At 44.2% G+C, this 27,799-nt stretch overlaps 1 protein-coding gene and 1 long non-coding RNA gene across 3 annotated transcripts; one reads left to right on the top strand and one right to left on the bottom strand.

Moving 5' to 3' along the window:
- Window positions 1-83: 83 nt before the first annotated feature.
- Window positions 84-18,966, bottom strand: APOBEC2 (apolipoprotein B mRNA editing enzyme catalytic subunit 2). The gene is given in 4 exon segments (XM_074925587.1): window positions 84-631; window positions 8,389-8,546; window positions 18,195-18,333; window positions 18,779-18,966. Coding segments are annotated over 4 exon segments (1,011 nt in total). The 5' UTR covers window positions 18,952-18,966; the 3' UTR covers window positions 84-90.
- Window positions 4,417-27,799, top strand: LOC141969619 (uncharacterized). 2 transcript variants are annotated; one of them, XR_012635077.1, is made up of 8 exons: window positions 4,417-4,587; window positions 5,134-5,194; window positions 5,850-5,924; window positions 9,461-9,618; window positions 16,441-16,615; window positions 17,107-17,161; window positions 17,649-17,719; window positions 25,983-27,799. It is a non-coding gene; the product is annotated as an uncharacterized LOC141969619 (long non-coding RNA). The 2 variants fall into 2 exon arrangements; XR_012635078.1 differs by lacking the exon at window positions 25,983-27,799 and adding an exon at window positions 22,798-22,960.

Here is a 27,799-nt window from a genome sequence, read left to right as displayed (position 1 = left end):
CACCTTTAACAACCTGAAGTAAGAAGAGGAGTTAGTAATGGTAATACAGGGGGATAAGTGACCAAGTGGAAATCCTCACTCACGTGAGCTTCAGTGCAAAATCTCAGCCAGCTTTTCTTCGTAATACTGGAAGTTCTCTTGAATGTCCTCCCATGGCACGAAAGCCTTTGCTTCCTCTCCTTCCTCCTGTTCCACAAAGTTCTGCCAGACATACTCAAAGTCTTGAGGCTTCATAATCCTCAGCTTGCAGCCAGCTGACTTCATTTTTTTCAGGGCAGCCTGCATTTCTGCCTCTTCCCACATGAAGAGGCGCCCTACCATGATTGTCAGACGCAGGTTCTTGTTCTTCTTTAGGGTCTCAGTTATCCGATCAGCACAGGTCACGCAGGGACTGGAGGAGACGTACCAGGTGATGTTGTAGCGGAGGCTCGAGTCGCACTTTGGTAAAATTGTGTTGAAGAAAGCCATTTCTGCATGGGCGGCCGCGTGCTCGTCCTCCAGGTAACCCCGAGAAGTCACTGACTCCTTGCCTTGGGTCTCAAGAACGTAACACAGGAAGGTTTTGTTCCTGCCTGAGCTGTATTCCACATTTCTGAACTGGAATTTGAAAAACATGGCTGGGAGGCGCTCTCTATAGAGAGTGGAGAGGAGAGAAGCATCTCAGAGGCAGATAATAAAGGGTTATAGCATTGGTTTAGTTCCTGTGTGTGATCTTGGACAAGTCGCTGCATCTATGATGGCTGTATTTCTCCGTGTATTAAAAGGAGATGCCTTTTAATAGGAGGATAAAAATACATTAAAAATTATAAGATATTCAGCTATTATTGCTGTGTGGTGAGGCTTCCAGGCCCATTATCACTACCTAGTCTTTTTCACTTAATTTTAACAAACTTGCACTGGGAATTTCTAGTATCTGCACTGATGTATTTGAAGAGGAACTTGCCTCTGAAGTGTATTTCTTGAGGCTATGATATTTACTGTTGGTAAGGAGGGACAGCAGTTGGCACTTTCCCAGTCCTAATGCATCTGTAGCCTGAACTGTTCTGTTTTCTAGGCCATTAACATAGTTCTTTCAGGGTGGTGTTGCAGTGTTAATCTGCGGGATCTGTTGTCCTAAATTGTTAGGATGATAACTCTGGCATTGCTAATTAATGTTTTACCCCCAGTGCTTTTGCAGTCTGGATCTCCTCTGAGTAGAGGCAAGTGTGACTGATTAGTTGCAGTTTGTGCATGTTCTAGTTTTACTTTTCCAGTATCAGCTGAATGCTAATATTCAGTAGGATTATGTTGTGACTTTGGTTTAATCAAATAGATGAGATAAAAATCTAACTTTGCTATGAAAAAGTGTATTTCCTACTGAAGGTTGATAGCTGTCTCATGGATACTGCTGATAAACTTGAGATACTTTTTTTAGTTTGTTGTGCATTCTGGGCTTCTCAATAAGCATAGTCCAAAGTGAATCATCGCAGTGAGTAATGTGTTTGTAATCCTCTTGCACCCAGACAAGGTAGCCTGCTGTTATTTAGGGAAGTTAAAATGAGTCCCTTAAAGTACTGTGTATAGCTTTTATGCGTTGCTGACTGAAGAGGTGAAAAAGGAAAAAGCTGCATTGCCTTGTAGTACCTGTTCCTTTCTTACAGAGTACCAGGCTTTCCTGCTTGCCCCTGTAGCATCTAGCTGTGGAGCACATCAGTGCAAGAGGTAGTATTTGAAGGATGTTAGGTGGAAAGATGAAAAAGATCCTGCTGACAACATGCATTGTGATCTGTTAAATGCTACAAAGGATGGGAGTGAAGACTCCACAGAGTAGCCAAAGCGAAATAATGAAAAGTAGTAACACAACATTTCATTTATCACACACTAGTAATCTTCTGGTATGTTGTACTCCTCTCATCCGAGCTTTAGGTGGACCTATAACCTTGATATTCCCAGTGAGGCAATAATGAATCTTTGTAAAACAGTAAGTGTCTTATTCATCCTGGTCTCATCTATAGTCAGATTATAATGTCAAGCCTCTCCAGGGGGTACACTGAGCAAAGGTCAGGAGAAATTCTCAGACTCTTGGAAATTTTAATTGGGGAGAGCAATGAGGCTGCAGGAGTAAGTGGCAAAGCGCCGTTCTCCTGAGAGGAAAGAACAATTTGTGATGCAACATCTCACAAGATGTCTCCGGGGACAGTGGAAGTGAATGGTATGGAAAAGAGTGCAAAGAATCAAAATCGGTATGATACGCTCGCTTGGGAATGTGGGAGTGGCAAGTGAATGTGCTGTTGGTTTGCTACTCGGAAAGGCTGGTGGGGGACAGTGAAATGCGGGATGGCTGCAGGTCAGGAGTAAGGCCTGATCATGAAGAGCTGGATCTGATGCCTTTTAAATTTAGTAGATGTCTTCCTACGGAGTGCAAAGGACGAGGCTTTGCTAGGACTGCATGAAAAGCCCCAAATAGCTTGATATTCTGTGCAAATCAGAGGGATTGGAATGGAAATGTCTGAGCAGAAGGACCAGGGAAGAGGCACTTGGGAGTTCTGTGTGTTATACCTGGCTGCAAGCACTACATTACATACGTGAGCAAATGGGGGTTTGTGTAGAAAGGAATTGGAACTAGTGTGCTGTCTAAGTACATAACTCAGAGTAAATTATAGCTGTTGTCAAGCTTCTTTAGCTGTGTTATTCTGAAAGTTTAAATACAATTTTCCATAAATGTTTAATTCCACTTACAAAGTTTCAGAAATTTCTCTTCAGTATGTGCATATTCCATACTCGTCCTAACACAGCCAGGATTCTTTTTGCTGCCGAAGCCCTGTGGCATTTTTGGCTTTTGAGAAAGTTAAAACATAAAAGAACACCCTCTCTATTTAATGTTTTATGATACTACAGTAGTATCTAGGGTCCATTTGGGCCTGCTACACAGATTCACAGTAAAAGGCCTGGAGTTAGTTCCCACTTCTGTTTTGGATTTCCCAATGCTTGATTTTACAGATGAACAACTTCACTTGGAATATCAGTGTAGTATCCCAGCCAAATGGTGTGAGGGTGGATGCAGTTAGGTTGGCACAGTTGTGCTTTGTACCGAGAGAGAGGAAGATCATTAGTCTTCCAAATGCAACGAGATGTACAAGGCAAAATAATTTTGTTCACAGAATTGCATCTACACTGGGAATATCTACTGCTGCTGTCAGTCAAGGACCACCGTAATTCTTTTTGTGTATCATTGATTCGTGACAGTGGAAGTTTAGAGAACAAGTTTGGCTTTAGAAATTTTACTAGAAGCAGGTTTTCAGCTGCTTCTTAAACTATAATTAAACCCTTACATTGTTCAGTTCTACTTTGATGAGATCTGTACAAGATGGGACTTAAACAATAGAAAAGCCTGTTTGGGAGCCTTCCATGCTATTACTGGTTTAGCTGGCAGCGTATTAATGAGGGATGAGAAGCAGTAGAGTGGATACAGACTTTTATTTTGATTAATGAGCATATAAATAGTTCTGTTTGGGTATGATTTGTTTTATGGTTTTCTGCACAAGCTTAGATAAGGGAAACTTGCACTGGCTTGCACCCAGAATGACTTCTTTAAATTCCTTTTCTTAGCATTTTGACCTCTGTTCCCTTATGTTAGATGACTTATACCTGTTAGAGTCTCATTTTCTTTAAGATGAATTGCAAGACTTCCACTGATTTTTATTAGAGAGCATTATCAGACTCTAATTTAACACAGTACCTCTTACTCCCTGAACTCCTTTCTCTTTGAGACAAAAAACATTTACGTGCTCTGAGAACAGTGCTTTTCCTGCTTTATATCCTAGATAATGAGTGGTTCTTTGGTTAAGGATTCTTTAATTAATGATTCCTTTGAAGTCCAGCTATGTTGGGTCTGACATAAGCCACCCACCGCCTTGTTTCAGAGCTAAGTTTGTAAGGCTACAATAAGTTGTTTTAAAATAACATCATGTATTGAAATTAGCACATCTGAGTCACATGGAAGTTCATTCCTGATTTAACTCTCTTGACTGCAAAGCGCTTACATCAGTGATGAGATTGAATCTCTCTGTTTTGATGAACTGTTTAAACAGCAGTGATGTGTTCCAGGATGTATTGACTCAGAGGTGTGTTTAGTCAGGCCTTCTAGATGGATTTTATTGCTTATCATGTCAGCATCTGTCTAAAATTAACTGGGATGTTCACCTAAATCTGTCCTCCTAGTAACATGGAATCTGCATCAGCTTAATAAGTTTCTGATAAATAATATAAACAAAGCAAAGGGCATTTTCCAAGTCTGTGAGTAGCTGGCTGAGAGCTTGGAAAATTTGTTGATCATGGATAGAGAAGCAACCAATGAGCTGTGTGTGCTGGTTAGCAAGAATCTGCTTAATCCCATGTAAACCAGAGCAGGGAGGACATTTCAGCACAAGTGCAAACCGTAAGCTTCTGTCCTGACAGGGCTTAGCTGAGGCCTTGGTATGTGACTCTTCCCAGCAGTGGGGGTTTGGGCAAGGTGTCTGCTCCTGTGAGTAACGGGGAGGCCCCGTAGCGAGTGATTCAGCAGTGAAAGAATGGGCAAGGACAAACCCTACGTACCGTAAGACACACGTACGTACTTAAATGCCCTTTGAGTTACAGCATGCTTGGCAGATGACCCTCATAACTTACTGCAAAGTGCAATATCCTAATTATATTGTTTATTTGGGTAGATTAAATCTCTCTGCAAACAACTGAGCATCAAAGGCCTGAAATAGCTGTGTCAACTACTGCAACAAACTAAGCCATCTTCTTTGGAAACTCAAGTTCAGCTTTGAATAGACTGTTCCTGAGTAAATGACTAATTCTTGGCAAGCCTGTTTTCCCATGTTTGAATGACAGGTGGTGTACAGATGTTAATATTATCTCTATTTAACCCCTTTTTTTTTTTTTTTTTTTCCCTGACATTAAGGAAAAATAATGCTAACAAAACATGCCTAGGAGATGTGAGTTCCATTCTCATCTTTTCTCATACTGGAAGCTGTACTGCTATAAATGCTAAACGTAAAAGCTGTGTTGTCTTGCACGTGACTTTGCAATCTATTAAAATACACAAATATCAGCTATTTCAGTGACAAGGCTAATTGCTTTTCTGCTTTTGTTTTTTCTTGCAATTAGTGAAGTTTTCTTGCCATTTCTCTCTCCAGTAAAGGCGATGTATTCAGTGTAAGACTTGCAGGTAAGTTTTATGGATATAAAAGGTTGTTTTAATAATTGTTTACAGGCACTGAACTGTCACAATACTGTTAATAATCACCCGCTCCAACAATAGGATGCAGGTGGTCACGTAGCTCACTTGCAGTGTATGGGACGGTTAAAGTTCAAATATTCATTCCCCTACTTCTCTGAAGACCATCATTAAATGATCATCTTTAGGGACTCTCTAAATGCCTCAAACCTGATTTATTGAAGTGCTTGCCCTGGGTAGCAAAGTGTTTTGTCATGTTAGATCATATTGAGGTTAAAAAGATTGAAGCACCGAGACAGAAACTTCAGTCTGTAAGGATGGTACTGGACTGAACAGATAATGTGCTTTTAAGTTTGCTGAAATAAGGTAGGCTGGAGGAACCCAGCAGCTGCCCAGCATGACCCTGGCACTGTTGGACACTGGGTAGGAGAAGAGAATGAGAACTACTAATGAGAGAATAAAAATGTGGCATTATCTAAAAGATGCTGTAAACTAGTAAGACATGTTCTCTACGTTTAAATGTTTGTTCAATGACTATTTATACTGTGGTCTTAGGTTATTTGAGCTGATAAAACAGTGTTGGTTTGCTTGCTCTTTGAGAGCTATTCACAAATAAACACATTCGTGCTGGGCTTATTGATTATAGAAAGTCTGTAATGATCAACTGTAACAGGAACCAAGGATTTATCACTGCTAGAAGGAGCCTCATTTACACCCTGGGGTAAGTGTAAATAAATGTATCTACTTAAATGTCATGAAACGTACACAGATGAGGCTTATATTTATTCAGGACTTTGTTGGGCCAAATGTTGACAAAAAAGGGGTTAATATTCATAAACAGAGTAATTAGGTTCCTGATATTTTTCTTCTAAGCCAGACTCCTTAGAGCTATAAGCAACAACTTGAAAATTTGGCCGTGTGTCATAAGATGCCCCTAATCCAAGTGCTAAAACTGAAATGCAACATGATTAAATGTAAGTTCTTCCACAGTGATAGTGTGTTTTTTTTCAGAATTCACGTAACTGGCTTTATTGGCTGAAAATTTGTAAAAATCCAGACAGTGATCATACTAGGTCGAGGCAGTCTGAACTCAGTGTACTTCTTAAAATGAAAGTTAAAATTGCTTGGGGTTTTTTTTTTTGGCTTTTTTTTTACCTCTTTCAGGATTCTTTAGACTTCTGCTTTGCTTCCTCATTCTCACCTTTAATAGCCAGCATATTAGTAATAAGCTAATAACCAGAGGAGACTTAGTCATGATTCCTACAGGAATTCACCAGATATTTATAAGCATTTCCCAAATAATATTGTGATGAGGATGGTATAAATACTCAAATACTAACAGCTCTATGGTCCCTCACCCAATGCCTGAGTACTTTCATTTCAGAAACTTTAACTCCTGTCTTGTTTGGTATCAGGGCAGAGAATGTGAAAACCAGCTGGTACCAGCTTAATGTATGTAGATGCCTTAGCACAGACTTTAACTCGTCCCTAGGAAAGTGTTACCAGAGGCTTCCTTGCATCCCTTGCTGCTCTGACTCTCACACCTCTCTGCCCTGGTGCAGTTCCAGCCATGCAGTTCACTCCGAAGCCTTGGCAGGTTAAGTTTTCCTATTGTTACCCTCTCTGCAAGCACATGTCGTCCCTCGCATTCTTGCTGCAGCCTTTCTGGAGTGGAAAGTCCTGTCAAAATTCTGCAACACCCTTGTCATTTCAACAAATAATTTCATTGCAGGATGACACTGAGAAAGTATTTTTCATCTATGCTTAGTACACCAATTCCTCTCCAGGTCATTGGGCTTAGCAAGGAAGTTTGAAGATAGTGCCCAGTTCCGTAGCATTTTTAATTGCAAGTTGAGTGCTCCTAAGGCTGAAAAAATCTTATTTCCTCATTGAGATTCATTTCAGTACATGTTTTAAGTGTCTGGAAGTTGTCACCATATGTGTTGTTGGTGCAGTGGCTTATACAAAAAATTTTTGGTGTCTTAGCTCCATTCCTAGCAGAGGGATGTGCTTTTAAGTCACTGCTCTAGCAGACATGTATTATTTCTCTGATTGTGTATGACAGACCAAAGGCTGCGAACAGCCCCACCCCAAGAAGTGATTTTTCAGAGCAGACACATTTTAACAAGAAAATGTTGGGGTTTTTTTTCACCCCTGTGCAGGAACATAACCCAATTGTATGAGATCAGACATAGGTGCTGTCCTGCCTCATCCATCATTTTCAGAAATGCCAGCCAAATTTTATTTGCAGAATCGTTCTTACCAGTGACCACGTCACAGGCAGAAGGATTTTAGAGTCTGGCCTGAGTTTTACATTCGAGCAGCTGGAAGAAATCATGGTTTTGGTTTACCTTCTGGGAACACTGCCTGGGTGTCTGCGCAGGGAGACCAGAGGGAAGAATAACATAGGGCATCTTGCTACCACTACAATGAGCACTTTGAAATGCTTAGAGATAGCAGATTACAGAATTTTTTTCTAGTTGCAGCTGTCAGTTACGTCTGATAGAGTTCAGCTTCCTAGTAGATCTCTGTTATATCTGCCTTTTTCAAAGGCCAGACTCACTGGAGCAAAAGGAGCTGCTTGCTGCTTTCCTGTCTTGAAAACTGCCTATTGTTTTGGTGCCTTTCTGTGAGTTAGGTTTTTTTTGAAAGTCAGGTTCCAGCTGTGGGTGTGGAGCCCTTGAAAATCTGGAGTTTTAGCTCTCTTGAAAAATCTGTCCCTTAGGTCCATAAAGCAAATCAGCCGTAGCAGGGGTATTTTTCCTAATCTACAGACAGAGAAACTTTCAGACAAGAGCCATTAATCACACCAAGAAATCAATATTCAGTGCTCATCAAGGGCCAATCCCTTCCCTCCCGATACCAGCAGGCAAGTGATCCCATTGCAGTCAGTGGGACTACTTGCCCTGTAAGGGAATCAGTCAACACTACAGAAACAGACCTGCTTGTATAAAACAAACATTTGTCTGCCTGCCTGGTGTGAATCCATCCTCTGCAAAACTCGGCAAAACTTTTAACAAAATCCAACAATCACGAAATCTGTGCTTACACCATTTAAGAACATTCAGAAGTGCACTGGCTGAAGATGCTGTCTTTAATTACCCAACATAAGAGCTGAGGCAGAGACCTCTGAACATCCCCACTTCGCTCTCTTGCACCCTCATATTTATATCTAAACCTCTTACCCTGTCACAATTTCAAATGGTGGCAGGTCTTCCCGCTTCAACTTCTTCTTTTTTTCCTCGCCCTCTTCTGCATTGTCAGGTTCACCATTCTGGGTGTTGCTGGGCTCTTCCTGCTTTTCTGCCATCTTCTTGAGTGTAGGACTACTAAGTTATGACCACTGGGAAAAAGAGCAATTTCTCAGAGCTCTAAGGGAGAGGAGACAGCAGAAGGAGGAGGGAAAAACAGAGCTGGGAGTTCCTGCACTAGGCACAGTTGTCAGGAGCTAAATATGGAACAAAGCAGCAGTGATAGAGGCTGGATGGGGTAGGATGACCCAGGGCTCTCAGATGTCACCTCCTTCCCTTGCTTTCTCCAGGTCTTTTTTACCAATCTCTCTTGCTCCCCTTTTAATTTAAAATTAAGTGACGACTTCACTGTGGGCGGGTTAAGCAATGGGTGGAAAATCCTGGGAGCATGAGTATCTATTTATCCATTAGTGTGACAGATAGCTGGCAAGACGCAGAGCTGGCAGCTTTTCCATCTACCTTCTTTTGCCTGTTTATTATATTGTTGACCTTGAAGAACCACTGGTTTGGCCCAGGCAAGAGGGGAAAGAGGCAGTCCCCATTTATTTTGCTGAAAAATCCCCATTGTTGGTGGATTTGGCCTCATGGGCCACTTGGAGCATCACAGTAGGAACGCTCAGAGGAGCAGGAGACCTGCCTTTCCTTCCAACCCTGCGTATCCATGCAGGGACACTGAAAACAGGAGGTGAACAGGGTGAAATCTGACTTGTTGAAGTTGGTGTCGGATCATACTGGTGTAAATTCAAGCCAGAACCTTTTCCCAGATATTTTAAAGTCAGCTTTATAATTCGCAGTGGGACGGTATTTCTGATGCAGGGCAATTCCTAGTGCATGCGATGAGCATCTGCCCGTTCTGCATTTTTTTTCTCTCTGTTGCCTGAATGTTTGAAAAGTGCCCAGCATACTGGGAGTGATAACATAGCCAGGTGAGAGTAAGCAGCTGAAAACTGCTGGGTTTAGGGATTCTTGCAGTATTTCTTTGTTTCTTTCGCCTTTGCTGCCACAGAGGATGCAGGTGTTGAATGAGTGACTGCACTGGAGCCAACTGGACAGATGAGAGCCCGTGGTGGAGGTGTGATGAGAAGTGAAGCGTGTGTGGCCGTGCAGTAATAACTGGGACTGGTGTCAGCAGCGTGCTGAGGACAGAGTACTGGAGGCATTGTGGTAAGGTGCTTACTGGGATTTGCCTGAACTAGTGTGGGTGTGGAATCTGCCTTTCATACAAAGAGAAACAAGAAGGACTATAAAGATTTTATTGACCCGAGTTTGGGATGTTTGGTTTGCTCAGCACTCTATCAAGCAGATTTCTTGAAGAGGCTGTGGTAACTTAGAAGGATACTCCAGGGTAATGTAGCTTTCACATGAGCTCTAAAAAGAGTTTTATATGTTTGGTTTGGGGGAGTTGTCTCTTTTTTTTTTTTTTTCCTTCAGGATTATGTGAAATTCTTCCAATTTCTCACTCTAAATCATTTAAAGTTTGTATAAATCCCACGTGAGCCAAGCCTAATGAAAACCTCAGTAACATTCTTCTCAGAGACAAATCCTGCTATGCCATGAGGGTGAAAGTAAATGGAAAATGCGTAGCTGTGCAGAACTCATGTTTTAGCCAAAGCGTATTGGAAATCAAATCTCTGGTATCTTGGGTTCTGCACTTAGATCAGAACCCACCATCTTCACGATTTGGATAAATGTGAAATATTGAGCTGTAGTTGATTGAATGTTCAGTCTGTACTTAGTGGAAAACCTTCTCTTAGTTTGTGGAAGATAAACTGTATTCCGTGGAAATCAAATAGGTGTGAATACCTGTTTTCAGGCCAGACTCAGTCTTTGTGATACTGTTATAGTCAGCTCTTTAGAGGGCTCTGCACTACCACAGAGTTAAATGAATTTATGCCATTGGGCAGATGATAAGTTATTGTCATAGATAATCCATTCAGGCTACTCTTTCAAGCTCCCTTGCTAACGACAGCCTGTCTCTGTGCCACAGTACCCTTTGTAGCTTTTCATTAGTAACATCGTTGTTCCAGGGACAGAGCACTCCCCCCCTTTTGCTCCCACACTGTTTGCTAGTGATGAGAACTTGTTTATTTGATGACTGACAGAGCTGGCATGGAGAGTATTGTGACAACAGCGCAATCAAGGATTTGACAAGTTCCAAGACATCCTATCCGTGGAACATATATCTTCCATTTTGATGGTGCAGAATTTTATTTATTTTTAAGCTTAAAATACTTCGCTGGAGGGCAGGTGTAGTGTTTTCCCTCTTGCATGGTAACTGTGCTCAAATTCCAACTCCCCTGCCCAATTACCCTCACCTTTGACATTTCAGGCGGTGTTTTTGGGGATGGGAATCCTCTCTTAATGAGTGACAGCTTGTTTCATTCTTACCCTTATACTTTAAAGAAGCATTCCAGCCCTTCTTCAGTCCCTCTGACCCACTTTTCTTTATTTTTGGAAGCTCTTGATGGCTAGGGTCCCATCTTCCCTGCAGCCTTTAGCTTTCACTGGCCTGGCCCTTCTGCAGGGTTCAGCGCTGAGCTCTAATCTAATCTCGGGAATGTGGCACTGAGACTCTACCTCTATCCAGCCCTTCCCCAGCTGCTTCACAGCTCCATCTAGGGCAGTGCACTAAATAGTCATGATCCACCCCCCTGCAGCGTCTGCCTGCGCCAAAAATATAAAAGGACACCACCGAGTTGCTGTCCATCTGACATTTGGTGTTAGAGCCATAGGAATGAAAGCTTTGATCAGTTTTGTTTGGTTGTTTTGAAGTGACCCTGGTTTCCCTGAAGCGCGCACATGTGTACAGGAGCGTGCGTGCATGGGCCTAATGACTGAAGCCAGTGATGGAAATTTTTTTTCTGTCAGCCAGTTGAGAGAAGGAGCTGGGGCAGCGGGTGCTGAGAGGTGCCGGGGATGCAGCTAGCCTCACGTAAGGACCTGCCTCCCAGCGGCGCTTCGGTCAACTAAAATCACTGCACTTGCCAACCAGCATTTTTATGGAGGCTTCCCTCCACCCTGCCCCTCTCCCCGCTGATTAATGGTTTATTTAGTTGACTCTGAATTCCAGAGAGCCCCGCACAGCGGGATCGCCGCTCAGCCACAGGAAGAGGCACGAGAGATCCACACGCATGCAGGGACAGTGCGAATCAGCCCGTTGCCTCTCCCTGTTCATTCCCCCGTGGGGCTAAACCGTGCTCGTTTCCAGCAGAGCCCCGAGGCCTCTTCCCGTGCCCAGCCCGCCGGGTGTTGCCCGTAGGTGTGGGCTCTTCCCTCGTGGGCAATCCCCTGCAGCAGCCTCGCCTCGCCTCGCGCGTGGGGAAACCTCCGACGGAGTGGCCACAACCTGCGCTGCAGCCACAGGGGCAGCCATTGAGCCAACTCCATCTCAGTGGCACGAACCCAAGCTGTGGTTTCCTGCCCGTTCTCCATCTCGTGACAGATGTGTCCTACAACATCTGGCAGTCTGTCTTCCTCTGTTCTGCTTCTCTGTGTCAGGGCATCGAGGCCAGAATGCCTCAGCAGAGCTAGATGAAGTAATGGGGAGGAGTAGACCTCAAAGACACCAACTTGGAGTAAGATTTGAAGAGCTCTCTGTGTGGGAACGCTGCCAGCAAGGGCGACTGCTAGCAGGGCAAGGCTACAATGACAGCCTGTTCTGGGAGAAGCTTTCTGGCTTTGCTAGAGTACTGGATGTTAAGGTCTGATCCCACATCCATCCAAGTCCAGGATAGTTTCTTCACTGATTTCAGAGGCATCTCTGAACAATCTGATGACTTTTTTTCCCCATCTTAAATATGTCTCTCACATAGAGAGTACTGTATTCCCTTGACCTGTCTCCCAGGCAGGTTGTCTGCTGTTCCTCTAATTGCAGCAGGAGTTACTTTCCTGAAGTTAAAATGCCTGTTTTCCTTTCCTGGTCACAAAGGGGCAGTAGAAGAGACCTGGCTGTGAAAGTCCTTGCCAGGAAAAGGAGACTTTTATTGCATTCTCGGGCTGGAGGAACATTTTTGGATAGATGTGAGAGTGAAATAAGACACTGACTGTGTGAGTCATGGCTCAGACGTGCTCTCTATTCCAAGGGGACAGCTGGTGGCACTAACAAAACATCTCCCTAGATACATTGTCTGGCAGCAATCCCCCTCCTGCTTTTTCCAGCTGTAACTACCGTTACATGATAAATAAATAAACGCTCTGACAGTGATGTGCAGAGGCAGCTTTCCTTCCCTCAGCCCCTGTAGGCTCTCACCTGTCCCTCTCCTTCTGCTGCAGGACCACAATGCCAAGATTTAAAAGAAGCTGGAAACCCCAGTGTCAGACACTGCAGTGTCCCGTGGGTTTGACCCGGACAGTGCCCACATCCCTCTGTGTAGCTCCCCGTGAAAGGTGCCACACCAGAGCTGAAGTGAGCCGTGGTGCAGGCCAAGATAAGCAATGCTCTCTCCTCCTTGCCTGCCTTATCTTCACAACTAAAGCCTGGACCTCCCTGCCCTGTGGTCCCCAACCCTCGCACAGCCATGCTGCTGTAGAGCTGGGAAAGAGTCTGTTTTGTTGGCAGGTGCTGCTAGCTGTCTGATTAATTCCAAGCCCAACTGGAAGTTAATGACAGCTCCAAGCAGCGCAGCCTCCTTCCTGCTGGGCTTCTGCTGCGGTTTTACTGGGAGCAGTTCAAGGGGAAGGTCAGCCCCAGCCATGCTGCAGGTGTTCAAAGCCACAGGAATTTATATTCTGCACCACCCCATGCTAACAAAGGGGTGGTGGGGAGAGCTGCTGAACTCTAGTCAGCTCTCTGAAGTTTACATGCACACAGCAGCAAATCCTCTCTAGCATTTGACTCTGTATTTTAACATCGCTCCAGACATCAGCAAATCAATTAAAGTTCCTCACTACTGAAGCCAGAGTGTTTTCTGGAACAGCTGGTGAATTATTGAATGAGACAAGGCTTAGGAAAAGAGGCTGGACTGAAGGGCAGAAAGATTTTGTTTATGCACAAATATTGTGTATCCAGCAGCCAGGGGATGTGCCCTTTGGGCTAAGATCAAGTGTAACGATGAGTTTAATATCAAATACGTCTTTCTGGAAAGACTGGCTGAAGTTTGAAGAGAGGGATCATCATTAGACATGGTGATCTGAGAAGTGGCTCTTCTCTCGAAATGCCACGACCCCGTGAAAGCTGTCACGAATGCATGGCCTTTGTCTGAGTCACTGCTTGAATCATGTAGACCGTGACATGTCCCGTCGTGGGTTATGAATGTTCCTGATGCTGGGTGGGACATGGTATCCATTCCATAATCTGATTTGGAGGAGGGGGGGCTAGACAAACACCTTGAGTGTCTGCTGAGGTGATCCAGCCTGTCTGCCCTTGGTGAATGCTGGCATAAGAAAAACTTCCCCATGCTCCTTCTGGATCCCCTGGGGAAAAGAGCCCCTCAGGCAGATGGTGTATGGCAGGAGGAGAGCCCTGAGCTCAGGCGTGTGAAATCCCCTTTCTCCCTTGGAGGCAAAATTTCACTGATTTTAGCAAGCTGGGTTCCTTGCTGTGCTTTGGATTTCTAGCACCTATTTGTTTTGTGTTTTGTTTTTTTTTTTTCCTCCTGCCTTTGGTCTGTTTGTAACATGGGGATGGACCCAGCCCAGCACAGCCACGTAGTTTTTCCAGCCATGGAGTGACCAGGAGCATAAGCCCTGTTACACAGCACTAACGGGAAACCAGGGCCCCTCTAGATCCACAAAGGCAGAGGCTGGTTTTGGTCTGCACTGCACAGTATAACTAAAAAATTTTCTAGATGACTGGATTTGAAATGTCATTAAAGTTATTTTTATGCAAGGCATTTTAGTGTATCTGTTTAAGTAGCAAATATACTAAATGATGCTTTAAATATTAATACGAGAGGGTGCTTTGCTGAATTTGTCAATTGATTTCAAGCTATTACGGATATTCCATGTAGGAACGTTTGCTATTTTTGCTGCCTGCAAGAAAATGCAAGTAGCAAAGATAAGCTATTGGTGCACTTACAGGTTGGCTGGAAGGAAGAGGAACTGAAACGAAGACAAGAACAAGTCAGCTAGTCACACCAGTTGGGAAAATGGGGAGGGCAGACATGAAAAGATTAAAAAAAAAAAATCTATTACTCTTAATTCCAGATTTTCTTTTACCTGCAGAAAAAAAATGGGAAGAAGGGGAAAGGGGACTGATTTATAAAAGCTGATCAAATATGCATCCATATATTGAATCTGCAAATGTTATTAAAACGTTGCAGCTGTGAACCAGATCTAGAGGCACCAATTTAAATGTGATTTAAATAATATTCTTCCCCTTTTCAAAAGCAGGGATCACTGTAAAGACTTTGCTGTGTGTCTTCCTGACTTCACTAGGTGGCTCTGCTCATCTCTGTTCCTCGTGGTTTTGCCATGCTAACTAGGAAAGGACAGACATAATGATGTTCAGGCACCCTAAATCATTCTTAACTCCACTGAATTGAATCTCCAGCCCAGATATTAGCTTCTTTTTAGGAAGAAATAATTTATGTCTTCCTGTCCTTTGGCATGTGGCTTTCTGGAAGACATAGACAAGACATCACTGTAAATAAGCTCAGTGGCAACATACAGTTATAGAAAGCCCTGAAATATATAGGACTTTTTTTAAAGTAGCTAATGATCTTTCTCGTGCTGCCTGCAGTGCTCGTGCTTTATCGTCCTAGTCCTGCTTACAGCCACATCTATTCAGTGGCCTGTTCTTATGCAGCTTTTACTCGGGAGATTACAGCAATATGCCTGCAGCAGCAGTCCTGTATAAAGGTGTCCTGTAGCTAGAAGGGAAAAATAATAGATGGGATCAAAATGACAGAACAAGATATATGACCAATTTTAAAAGGTACTACAAATTTCATCTGCTCTCAGCTACTGGTGTTTGTTTCTCTTGGCCCCAGCTTTCAGTCAGGCTGAGCACCCAGCTCTGCTGTTGACGTGAGTTGGACCCGAGAACATGCAGCATCTCTGAAAATCAGGGTTGGTGTGACTCAGGAAGGACCCAAACCCAGGAATTAGCTTCCTTACCTTGAAGCTGTGGGTGAAGCATAATGGAGGAGGCTGTCAAGGGGATGTATCCCCAGGTGAGCATGTCTCTGCTGTGCAGGGGCTGAAGGAAATTTGGGACCTTTAGGCTCAAAACCCACACAGCCCATTTGCTCCTAACGTGCACCCGGGAATGAGCCTGGCTGCCATCCCCTTCCCTTTGGAGCCGGAGCACAAGCCGTGGACTCCAGACAGGATCCCTTGAGCTTTTGCAAACCTAGTGCCAAACCAGTAAAACAATAGTAACTTGAATTTATTTATTCTCCAAACAAAAGTGGCTTGGTTTTATTAAAAGCAAATACAATTTATTTTACATGCCCAGCTAAGCCCTTGTACCCCCACCCTTAGCAAGTATACCCATGTACCTTAATCTACAATCAGCTGCTAGAAAGAAGATCCACTTACCCCTTTTCTTCACATATATTGCTTCTATCAATTAAAAAATAATAGTAAATATTCTCTGTAGACAACAACATCTAAGATTCGGGTCTGTCAAAAGCAACGGCCAGTATAAAGGATGGACAAGGGCTAGTCCACACACCTCTTGTGTCTGTCAGGGCTTAGTCCCATTGCTCTGGAACTACTTGTATTTTAATCTTTCCTGATTAATAATATTCAGGAATAGAAAGACTCTGGGATGAGATACCTATACTGCACCTGACAGTCTCGGCATGGGGCTTTTTGCCATTCGTGTAATTACAACCTTCGAGGCAGCATGAGCAAGTTCTTAGAATTTTACAAAGGCTCTTGTGCTTCTGTACTTAAAAAAACCCAACACTTTAAAGGATTTTTTTCAAAGGCACTGATGTTAGTTTTTCGTTTCCGATGAGGAATAGCACACAGAGGTGGGAAAGAGAAATTTCCTCTTGGGAGAAGCATTTGCATTCTAATCGTTGCTGCTTTATCTTGTAGCATGAAACTCAAGAAGTGCGATACTCCACAAATAGAAGTCAAAGTGCCCAGTCTCCTTTCACTGGCAGAACAAGACAGATTACTACTTGCTCAGTATCTGACAGATAAAAAGTTAATGGTATAAAGCATAAACCAAGTGATACATGAAGCAACAACACAAATGGCAAAATATCAAGTAAGTTCTTAAAAATTGGTGTGCATGAGTGAAGGGCATTTTTGTTTGGTCCCAGAAGAGGAGATGGGATTTACAACATGTGTGAACAAGTTCTGCTCTCTGGGGGAATGGTGGCGGTTTCGAGGGGTGTCCAGGATTGCTACTCTGATTTACACTGATATCATGAGATCCTAATTTGGCTAATGGAATTTGACCTGATAGCGTTAAGGTCACCACACAGCTGTAGCCCCCAAGCCTCAAGAGTGCTGGAGAAAATAGTTCTTAGGTTAAGGATGCATGGATACTTTAAAGGACCACACAGGCACATGGTGCAAACCTTTCTTTTACATGACGACGATGAAGGTGGGAGGAGGAGGAGGCATGTTCTGATGCCTGTCCCAAAATGAACCCCTCAGATTACTAGATCTTGGTTCACATCAGCATAGTTTAGTTTCACAAAATGCCTTCATTTCTGTCCTGCTCTTATTCACTCTTTCCTGGTTTTTGCTCAGGGTTGTCCTTCCAGATGCGGATTGTGAGACAGGTCGCCATGGCCAGCCAGCCCAGGTAAGGCACCATCAGCAGTGTTGCTATCTTGTTAATGCGGTACCAGGAGCACATCGTGCCTATCACCAGGCCGTCCAAGAACAGGATGTCAATCAGTGCCTGGAGGAGAGAGAAGACAGTGAATCTGGTGCTCGCTCCTGGGAACATGCAGCAGTCTTCCCCGGCACAACTATAAACCATCCTACTAAAGGTGGCGAGGTGGAATAGGAATGGGGGAGGTTTAGCACTGAAAAGTCACTTAGAGTGATCCTAAACCCCAGGATGTTGGCTCTGAGCTCTAATCAGTGAGATCTGAATGTATCACACCAGCAACCAAGACTAATGTTAATTTTTTTTGTTCGTTATCAAGATTAATACATAATGTTTATGATGATCAGTGCCACCTTCTGCTGATAATGCCTGTGCAGACAGATCAGAAACATGCTTACGTTAGTACCGATGGCTATTATCGCTTAACAAACTTTCTGAATGCACCTTTCAACCACAGAGTGACAAAATTCAGATGGAAATATAGATCCCACTCTGTGCCTCTGTCACCTCTGGGCCTTGGCCCCTGAGGTAAGTGCTTTTTGAATACAACACAAGTCAGCTCTGCCATGCCTCACCTTTGTTCACATCCTCCTGACAGGCTCTGCAATGCACAGCGTGTTGTATTTGCTCGATAAGCCATGCACAGCTAATGTGCCTCCCCAGGGATGCTAACTTTGCCGCTTGCCAGCGCAGGGTGTGACTTCCAGAGGACTTATCTCTAACCCTGAATCCTTAACTAGGAGATGCAGCAGCTGGGCTACCGACTCCCTGATCTCCCGCCCTGCTCTGGTCGGGCCGGCTCTCTGCATGGCAAGATAGGTGGGGGGTGGAAGGGACTGATACCATTGTCTAGAAAACGATATCTGAGCAAAAGCTCTTCTTGCATCTCTCTTTAAAATTGCATAATGCTAGTTGAAAAACCTCCAAACAACCCCAAAACCCATGTGGCAGGGACACCAGCAAACGAGCCTCCAGCAGATGAATGGATGGCCAGGTACGTTACCATCTTCAGGTTATGTGCACCGAAGAAGAGGGGAGGCCAAGCCCAGTTTAAGGCCAGCTGAGCCCCGTAGAGACCAAGTGGGACAACAGCTTTGCTGCTCCAGCCACCCAGGTCATTCCATACCAGGTAGGAGGCGTAGCTGTAAAGAGGGAAACACATCAGTTTTGCAGCGGGTAAATCCCTAGTACAGACACAATATTTTTCAAGTAAAGTTGTTTTGCAGCAGGGATTTGCAGGACAGTCATCTTTCATGGCAGCTGAGTGCGTGTCCCTCACTGCTCTCAAACCCAGCGCCTGTCTCATACCTGTGTGGCTCCTACAACTTCCCCAGGACAGTGACTGGTTTGAGTATCTGTTTTACAAAGCTGAGCCTGGGCTGTGCCCCTGACCAAAAGCGTTGCCTGCAGCGTGAATTTGAGGAACTCAACCCAGAATTTGGCTCAGGCTGTAGGTAGCGTACCTGACGTGCCCTGCCGATTTGGCTACAAGGGATATCCCAAAAGAAAATTAAAGAGTTTGAAATGACTGCTCTTCTGTCTGTCAGAAAGAGCAGGATGAGAGAGGGAGCGCTGCGCAGAACTTACCCCATCCCAGTGTACAGGACAGTCCAAGCAACAGGGAATAGTTTGCGGGGTGGACACCATGAAGGTTTTTTCAGCTTCTCATACCAACCAGGTGTTTCTTTTCGATTAATGAACCAGCCAAGGAAACCTCCAACATGAGGCAGGACAGTAAAACCAACAGTATGAGTCCACATCCTTCCTTGCTGGCTTGAGGTAGCCTTTCACCTAATGTAAGTTAAAAACAATAATAGATTATCACTTTAAAAGGACATTTTTTCCTGATTTGATCTTTCAGGCTTTTTCTCTAATTGCCCATGTTCCACTTTAGTCAGGCAGAAGGTGAGTATTTAATATTGTATTCAGCTCTGCTGCTGGCTCCCCTCTGCCCATCTCCCAATCTCTGAAATAGGGATAATTATTTCATGGTGACATTTTTCCCCTTGATCTGCTCAGCAAAGTGGCTCCTCCCTGCTATTTCATGGCTTCTTACAATATTCATGTAGGAGGGTTTAGCTAAGGTGGTTATATTCTTAGAAGACAAGACTGCAGTTACTTTTATCATTCCTCCTCCAAACGCCCAAGACAGTACACAAACTTTAATGTACGTTCACGGAGGCTACGCATCTCAGCAGAGCTGCTCTCTCTCTTCTGCATATGAAAACCCAGACGGATCATGCCCAGAAAACCCTGTCCATTCTGACTTCATCTAATTTTTCACCGTGGATTTATATTTTAAACAAGGTCTAAAACAAGACAACATCCTTGCAGAATATTTTAAGTGCTCGATGAACCTTGTTTAATCTTCCCTGCAGCCCTAGCAGGCGGAGGTGGATTCTCACCTCTGTAAGCAGATAAACTGAGGCACAAGAGTAGTTTCTTAACTTGCTCCCGGTCTTCCTCGTGCATAAAAGGAAGGAATGTTTACTTTAGTAATTACTTTATGCTCCCACGGAAGATAGCTGTGATAAGGATAACATCTAGCATTTCATTCTCTGTCCGGTATCTTCCCCTGACATTATTCTCTACAGGGCTCTGAACCTCCCAGTCTTCTGTTCTCCTTCCTTTGGTCTCTATAGTCACCTGCCCTTTTGATCCATTAAGGAATTAAACCCAAATTAGCATTCATTGGGAATAACACGTAGGATTCACCGGGAGCACAGGAGTTTTGTGCTATCAGCATAAACACAAAATGCACTCGGGAAGGATTTAGCAATGCAAGAAGAGAGAAGCGGGGACAGAAAATTCCCTTACCCAAGGAAACGTCCCTGGAACACTGAGCATTGGTCAGAGAAACGGGGAGCACGAGGAGAGGACTGATCTGCACAGTCATCTCTATTTGGGATTTTAATTCACAATTAACACTTTGCTATATCCTATGCTAATTGTTATTATTATCATCATGCTACAAAGCATTCATCTTTACACACGCACGCCAGCAGTACAAGCCAATTTATACATCAATAAGGAACAAATACCCCAGACACCATCTCTAACTAACAATTTCTTTACCAGACAATTTATAGCACTATTAAAGTGTCTATGGAACCAGAAAAATCAACTGAACACTGAGAAAAATAATAGCTGTTAGTCCTGCTTTTAAAGTGTAAAACAGCACCAGCTGAGTTCTGATTCCTCCATAGCACTTAAGAAAAGTAAAATGGGAAAAGTAGATTTTTCCCTCCTCCCAACTCCTTTGTAGTTGCCAAACTAACCTGATAGACTGCAGAAGTAACCGAGGGTTGAAAATAACACAACACTGTTATAAAACCTTATTTTGTCTCACAGCTGTTATAACTTAACTGGGTAGGAGCTGTAAAAAAACCTTACCGTCTCTTACTGCCTTCCTCTCCCTTGCAAAAAAAAAAAAAGGGTTGGACATCCAAGGCCAGGTCCTGTCTCTAATGCTGGGGCTGCTCTACAATGAAGAAATTGTCAGCTGTGTTTTACCTAAATAGCAGAAAAAAGGGTGTGTGTGCGTGCACTGGTGGCTGTATCAGATTACACAAGAGAGCCCACGTTTGGCAAGAATTACAGGGGATTTGGTGGAGGTTGAGCAACCGTGCAGAGGGCAGGACTGGTCTCTAGGTCCAGACAGCACTGAGAGGTGACATCCGAGGCTCTTGGCTTGGTTTGAGGACAAGGAGGTTAGAGGGTGGCTGCATGGGACAGGGAAGCACCCTTTTATCAGGCTGGGAATGCCTTGGGCACGTGAAAATATAAATTACAGCATGTCACGTATAAATGAACGTGGTAATTGTGTAAGAGCTTGTGTGTAAGGGTTCAGGTCCACAACAGTAGGACTTCTGTGTGTATTACGTGAGCTCTGCTGATTTCCTCCATCCCAGGGTCTGCCCCAGAGCGTGGCGGTGGGTGCGAGCACAGGACAGAAGGAGCCCAAGGCTGTCCCTGCCGTGCCGCTCCCCCGTGCACTGTTTAACACAATATTGATTAACCAGACGCTTGCAGCAGTCGCCTGTACACTAGCCTTTTGGCTAAAATTCACTGGAAACCACTTGAATCTAAAATAAAGACATTACGCGAGCATGTTAAATGAAAAAAAAAAAAAAAAAAAGCTAGAAATCAATTTCCATTAGTAAGCTGTCTGCAAGGGATGGGAAATGAAACACTAATTTACTTCAGTTATGGGTCATTACCTGAATTTCATGGCCAGAGGCAGAATTGCTGGTTCCTAGCAGAATGTGATATTACTGTTATAACATAGAACCAGTGAGATCTTCTGGTTTATTGGGCTCAGAAGGAAATTATTTTTTGTGGGAGGAGAAAGAAAAAAAAACAAACCAAAAAAAAAAAACCGGTGCAAAGGGACAGATTTTCGGCTAGCATAAATCAATGCAGTGGTGTGTTTATATAGTGTAATTGCCACTTTGAAATAACAGATGCAGCACACATTAATCAAGCAGTAGCCACCTGCATATTCTTTCAGAGTCTGTTGCTATTTGCGATTGGAAACTTCTGTCGTGCAATGATGCAGCTACTATATGTGACTGAATGGTTTCCGTTGCAGTCAGCCACTTCTCCTCTGAAGCGGTCGTGATGCAGGTTGCTGGGCAGCGTTGCCTTCACCAGGCTTTGGCAATTTTGCCAGAAAGCAAGCAGCTCAACAGTTTTTAGCTGGTAGTATTTCCTTCTCTAGTCTTGAGCATAAACCCACGATCACTGGTTTGCTTGGCGTACGGCGGTTGTATTAGAGTCTGATACGGTGGAAGAATTAAAAACTAAGGGTCAAATCACAAGGATCGCAGTAAATCTGTGAAGCTGCCACATGACTGGGGAAATAGCAAAGAGGAAAAACATAGTAGAGGCAATTACAGGCTTAAAAGTCACGTATAGGTCCTACTTGAGCTTTAGAACACAGGAAGGGGTAAGTGAAGAGGTGGAGATACCTGAAAAAAATGGGATAATGTGGAACAGATGTGGCCAAAGTACATCACGGCAAGCTGGGTGCCCCTGCCTGAGCAGATGTCTGTTCCCTAAGCAAGGAAATTGTTAAAAAACCGACAAAGATTGTTAAATAAACCACACTTTGCTTGTCTGGGCTTGGGAACAGCGTCCCTTACGGTGTTTTTGTTAGGTCCCGGCTGAGCTGAAGGCGCTGGCAGATGCAGTGGGGCTGCTGGGCAGACAGGCAGGAGAGACAGCGAGAGGGAGAGCAGCAAGACAAGGATCAGGTTTGGGAGGAGTATTTGGTGGCAGCAACCAGGGATCCGGAGTGATTTTACATACAGTGTGAGGATGTGCACAGACACCGAGACAAGCGCGTGTGTGCGTGCCCCAGGCCTCCCCCTCCGTATGTGAGCACGTGCCACAGGAGGGAACAGTCTTGCAATAAACCGGAAAGACTTTCTCTAGAACAATATTGGTTTTTCCTCTGTTACCACAGATTTATGTCTCAATATTTCTGCTTTGAATCGTTTTACAGTAATACAAGATGAGGTAATACTACCTCTTAGTAAAATAATTTCTATACTATGTCTTGCTACGCTTCTGATTATTAAAGTCATGTTACTGCCGGGTTTCAGATCACTGCTGGATCACTGCAATGTGTTTTCATGAAAGAAAAGACATGGGAGAACTGAGTTACACAACTCTGTTTGTTATCCTCTTCTTAGCAACCTTTGCACGTTGTCCCAAGAGGTTCTCAGTCTATGCAAGATTAATTGCCCAAATATAAAAGCCCTGTTAACCTGAATATATTATTGAAAAACAGCATATTTCAATCTGCCCTACTTTTGAAAATAGAGATGCCGGGTCAGCTCCTGGCATAAATCTGCAGTGCTCCTCGGAAGCCAGCGGAGCTTCTCTGATTTACATCAGCAATAAAGTCGTCCTGGTTTTGTCTGCCACTGATGAGAGCGTGAGCGTGCTCGCCAAGCTACCACAAAGGACACGGTGGTGGCCAGGGAGGAACCTTTATGTCAGTCATTCTCTTCTGAGCAACTCCAACCTGCCAGCCTCGACATTGCAGGATAAAACATTCAATTTTTCAGTATGAAAAGCCATTTAAATTAAAAAAAAAAAATCCCCTAGTTTTATTTCTGGTGAATAAAAGCTCGTTTTTAAAAGTTTTCAGTTATGTTGAAATAAAAATTCCGGATAATATGAAATGATATAGGAATTTCCAGCTGGACAATTGGGTTTTTTCTACCTGGGCTCAGGTGAGCCCTGAGCAAGAGCTCACAGCCCCTCACAGCTTGGATGTGGATTGCTCGATGAGCTGGACCTTGCAGCTTGAATTTCCACCCTCTCTCCACTAGAGGGAATTTTAAAACAAATCTTTCTTAGGATTAAAGTCCAGTTTTCAGTGTGTTTTAAGTACTGCCTGCAGGAGCCTGCAGTATCTGGATGCAGAGGAGCACTGGCTCCTCTGTAAGGCTCAAGGTCCTTTAGTGTTCCCGGCTGATTATAGGTAATCACAAGCTCTGCTGTGAGCTGAATAGCAGAAGAGGCTCCTTAATTTTTTAGGGCTCAGCCTTTGATTTCTCTCTGCTGTTGCAGAGGACCAGGCACACCCCAGCTCCCCGTCTCTGCACCCCGCAGGGCTCTGTCTGTGCCCGGCTCTGAGCCGAAAGGCCAGGTGGGGTTTTGGGGTAAATTTTGACGATTGGGGCTTTTGACAGCACTGCTTGTTTGTCAGCAGCAGGGCTGGTGTACAGAGCTGCCTGTGGGTGATAACTGTGAGAGGAATGGTTGGGTCTTATCTGCACGCAGAAGTTGCACCTCAGTAGACAAAAGAATAAATTTTAACGGACGCAGTTCAACTCCTTCTTCCAAGTTAGGAGTAGCTTAGTGTAGGGATAGGCGGATGATTGCAAGCAATTAAGTTACGCAGCTTAACAAATTACCACTTTCTAGCTCAGCCTCTTAATTAACCACATGCACAGACCCAGCCCAGCGTTAATGTGACATAAAATATTTTGCCTTCCACCACGGTGACCAGTAATACCTGCTTTACTAGAGTCCTTGGGAGTGTTAATTTTGACCTGCAGCAGCCAAATCAGCGAGAGCACCTACCTGTGGGGTCCCTGAGCACGCTGCGCCACGGCGTCCCCCCCCATTGCATGATGCACGGCAGGGTGCTGGGCTTCTGGCACTGCGAGGATGGGGCTTGGGGATGTGAAGAGGGCTGGGGTTTTGTCTCAGAGGACTCAGCCCTTGCCTCAGGGAAAAAAAAAAAAAAAAAGCTGCAGAAATGACACAAAGTCGGTGGCAGAGTGTTGTGTTGCAGTGGGTTAAGGGTTATCCCAATTTAGCTGGTTAGTTATGTTTTATTAAGTCATGTTTGCAACCCTTGTATTAATGTCAGGTTGGGGTATCAGGTTTCTAGTGAGCCAGAATAATAGTGTTCACAAAGGATATTATAATGCCTTAATATAGCAGTTTAAAATGCGTTTCAAGGTCTTTCTTACACGCAGAGTTAATTGAGAAAAGCTATTGCAGTTTCAAGTGATGCTCTCACTTAAATCAAGTTCACTTGCCTGCGCTGATGTGCCCTAAATTACACTGGTGCAGATTTCCAGCCAGGCCTTTGTAATAAGGGCATGATGTTCACCAGTTATGAAAAAAATGGGGAGAGGGTTTTCCTGCCGGTACTTTCGGAGGAAAGCCAGAAACTGAGGAGCAGCACTGACCTCCCTGAGGTCTTAAAAAAGCAGCAGATAGCCTTCTGGACCCTTAGTGGTGTTTTCTGCAACTGTAAGAAAAGTTCTCAGATATTTTCCCCAACCAAGTGGTTCAGGGAGTGAACTGGGACAGTAAGAGAAGCACCAGCAACAGGCGTGGAGTGGTGAACTGCAGGAGACTGGGTGCCTCATTCCTGGAGCAGGATGCTGTCACCCTTTCCTGCACACACCCTGCCTCACTCAGCCTCCTGCCTGGGATTTATAACTTGCCTTTCCCTGCTGCTGGTGCAGCCCTGAGAGGTCAGGGGCCTTCACAGAGGCTCTCCCAGGTTTGAGGGGTCTGTCAAGCCCTTGGCTTACCCAGGGCTCACAGTAAGTGTAAAACCTGGAAACAGGCTTTGTCCAGGTATTAGGGAAGGCATCAGTCAGCCTGCAAGGTTGGTGATTATGAAGAAGAAACGGATCAGCTGTCTTGGATTTTCAGTGAAAAAAGTTTTCTACCCTAACCTATTAATTCAAGGCTTCCACAAGACCTGGGAAGAAACATTACCTCTAAATCCACATTTACTGTACAGTTCAACCCAAGATTAGATCGGCCAAGAAACTTATATCAAAGTATTTTGTTACTGTTTTAATGGAAATGGCCTTTTTACTAGGAGGGAAAACTTCAGTGACTGCTTCTTTTTGGTCTAAATATTTTTTCTGAGAATTGTGAATCTGTCAAAATGCGTCAAAGCAATGCTTTGAGAAGTTTTTGTTGGGAGAACTGTGTTTTTCTTCTGTGTTTCTTCAGTCAGAGCAGAAATAGAAAGTGAAAAAGCGAAAGAACACAGGAACTGGAGGGAATTCCTAGCAAAGGGAAAATAAAGGTAAAGGTTCTGCAGAAACCCATGTTTTTATTAAAGGAAGAGAAACCACAACATTTGGAAGATGTGAAAAATGTGGGAGTTTTACATTTGTTCTGAAGCGTGCATCCTTTCCTTAACAGCCCTAACCTTGGTGCCATTCTTACTTAGGACCTCAGTTTGGTTTTTTTGTTAGTGAGTCGTTACAAGCCGGTCTCTTTTTCCTTATTTTTTTCCCAGATGCAGAGATGTGTGAATGAAGTGGCTATTGCTTCTTGCAGCACCCTCTCCAGGAGGCTGCAGCAGCAGATGCTTCACCTCTGAGCACCTTCCAAACAGGGCCAGCAGGAGAAATCTGCTCCCAGTGCCCTTCTCTGGTGGCTTTCAAGGGCAGTTCCTCAGCAGTTTGAGGTGGTTCTTCCTGTGGTGGCTTCACCCTTGGCAATGATGGTCCACAAAGGAGCATGGTCTTTTCCACTCAGCAGCAGAAGAGTTGCCAGCCACAAGGTTTGGAGGGGATGGAGCTTCCACTGGGAACGATGCTCAGCTGTGTCTTCCCCTGACAACATCTGCATCAGGGAATAACAAAGATGAGGATGCAGCAGGAGGGACAGTGCTTGCAAATAACAAAATGAGCATCTATTAATATCTGTAGAGTGCCAGAATTTTGCTGTCATTATGGGTCTGCCTTTCTCTCCCTCACATGTGCCAGCTGCTAAAAATGAGTCATTTCTTCTTAGAAAGCTGTCCTGCTGCCTTGGCAAAGCGCTTCTGCTTGGTGCCTTGATGGTAGGTTGCTTTATTTTTAAGCAAATTCAGCTGAGCCATGGTCATGACGTGTTGTTGTCGTTTAACTACAGATTTTTGCAAGGAGATCAGAAGGAAAAAAGGGTTGTGAAACATCTTGTGCTGCCATAGAGTTCAAAGAGGGTGTCATCTGAGCCATGTCGACCTCATCCAGTTTCAGCTTTCTGACCTTTGGTCCAGGTTTTGCAGAGTAAGTGTAGAATAACCCCACCTAAATCACAGGTGTAAATCCCCCCAGACAAGCACAATCAGCACATGGTAAATGCCAGGGTACTTCCCTGGACTATTCTGGTGAACAAGTTGATGGGCAGAGTTATGGTTCAAGCAAATGTGAGGGCATTTGTGGAGAGAGGGAGTTCTGAATTAGAAATGTGACTTGTATAAAGACAATGTTATGGTTTGGTCTCATTCAATGACTGGTGTAAGTAGAAAACTGAATTTATTGCTTGCTTTGTGCTGAATCAGGTCTTCTAAAATCTAACTTTTAACAGAAGAGGTTTCTCCTTTACAACAGGGATCCATCCAAGGGCACTGAATTACTGCAGTATTTCCCACAGCCATCCGATGATAAGGGTATGTCTAAATGGTATATTGAGTGTGGACATGAAATTGCTCTGCCAGAGCTCTTGATATCTGGACAGACTCCAGCATTTATCCAGAAAGCTGTACGACTGCCAGGAAAGCAGAGCAGAGCCCAACTTTGTACATGTCAGAACGGTCATGTCTGCTGGAACAAGCTCATCTCACCCATGGTCTAAGTGACAGTCATACCTCCAGGGTTGTCTTCTTTTGAATTCGCCCAGACCACCATGATTCATGGAGACTGTTCAGGGAAAGTCAGGGAGATCTGGGAATAAGGAATAAACTGGAGAAGACTGCATCTCTGGCTGCCAATTCACAGGATGGAAAAAAACACTGGCTTAGTAAACTGTTTGCTACAAGCTATTCACACAGCGCTGCCACAAAGGCACTCCTGCTGTCAGAGGTGCTGGTGCCAGTTCATGTCAATCATGGGGTTTTACTGCTGCCCCCATGTTCCCCTTTCAGCCAGGAGATCATTTTTTCAATTCATTTGTGTCAATGCAGCCAGGTCCCATGTGGAATCCTAGATATCAGTGGTAGAAACGATGCGCGAGATGAATGGACATGAACAAGCCCTTGGGGGGAAGCGTATCCCTGACACTGGAATGACAGCACACTGAATCTTAGCCAGGGGCTGAGAATCTTCAAACACATGCCAAATGAAGGAA

Source organism: Athene noctua, chromosome 23, assembly GCF_965140245.1.
Source record: "Athene noctua chromosome 23, bAthNoc1.hap1.1, whole genome shotgun sequence".
Taxonomy (NCBI): Eukaryota; Metazoa; Chordata; class Aves; order Strigiformes; family Strigidae; genus Athene; species Athene noctua.
Note: the sequence above shows the minus strand (reverse complement) of the source record. Positions and strands in the feature narration are given on the sequence as shown.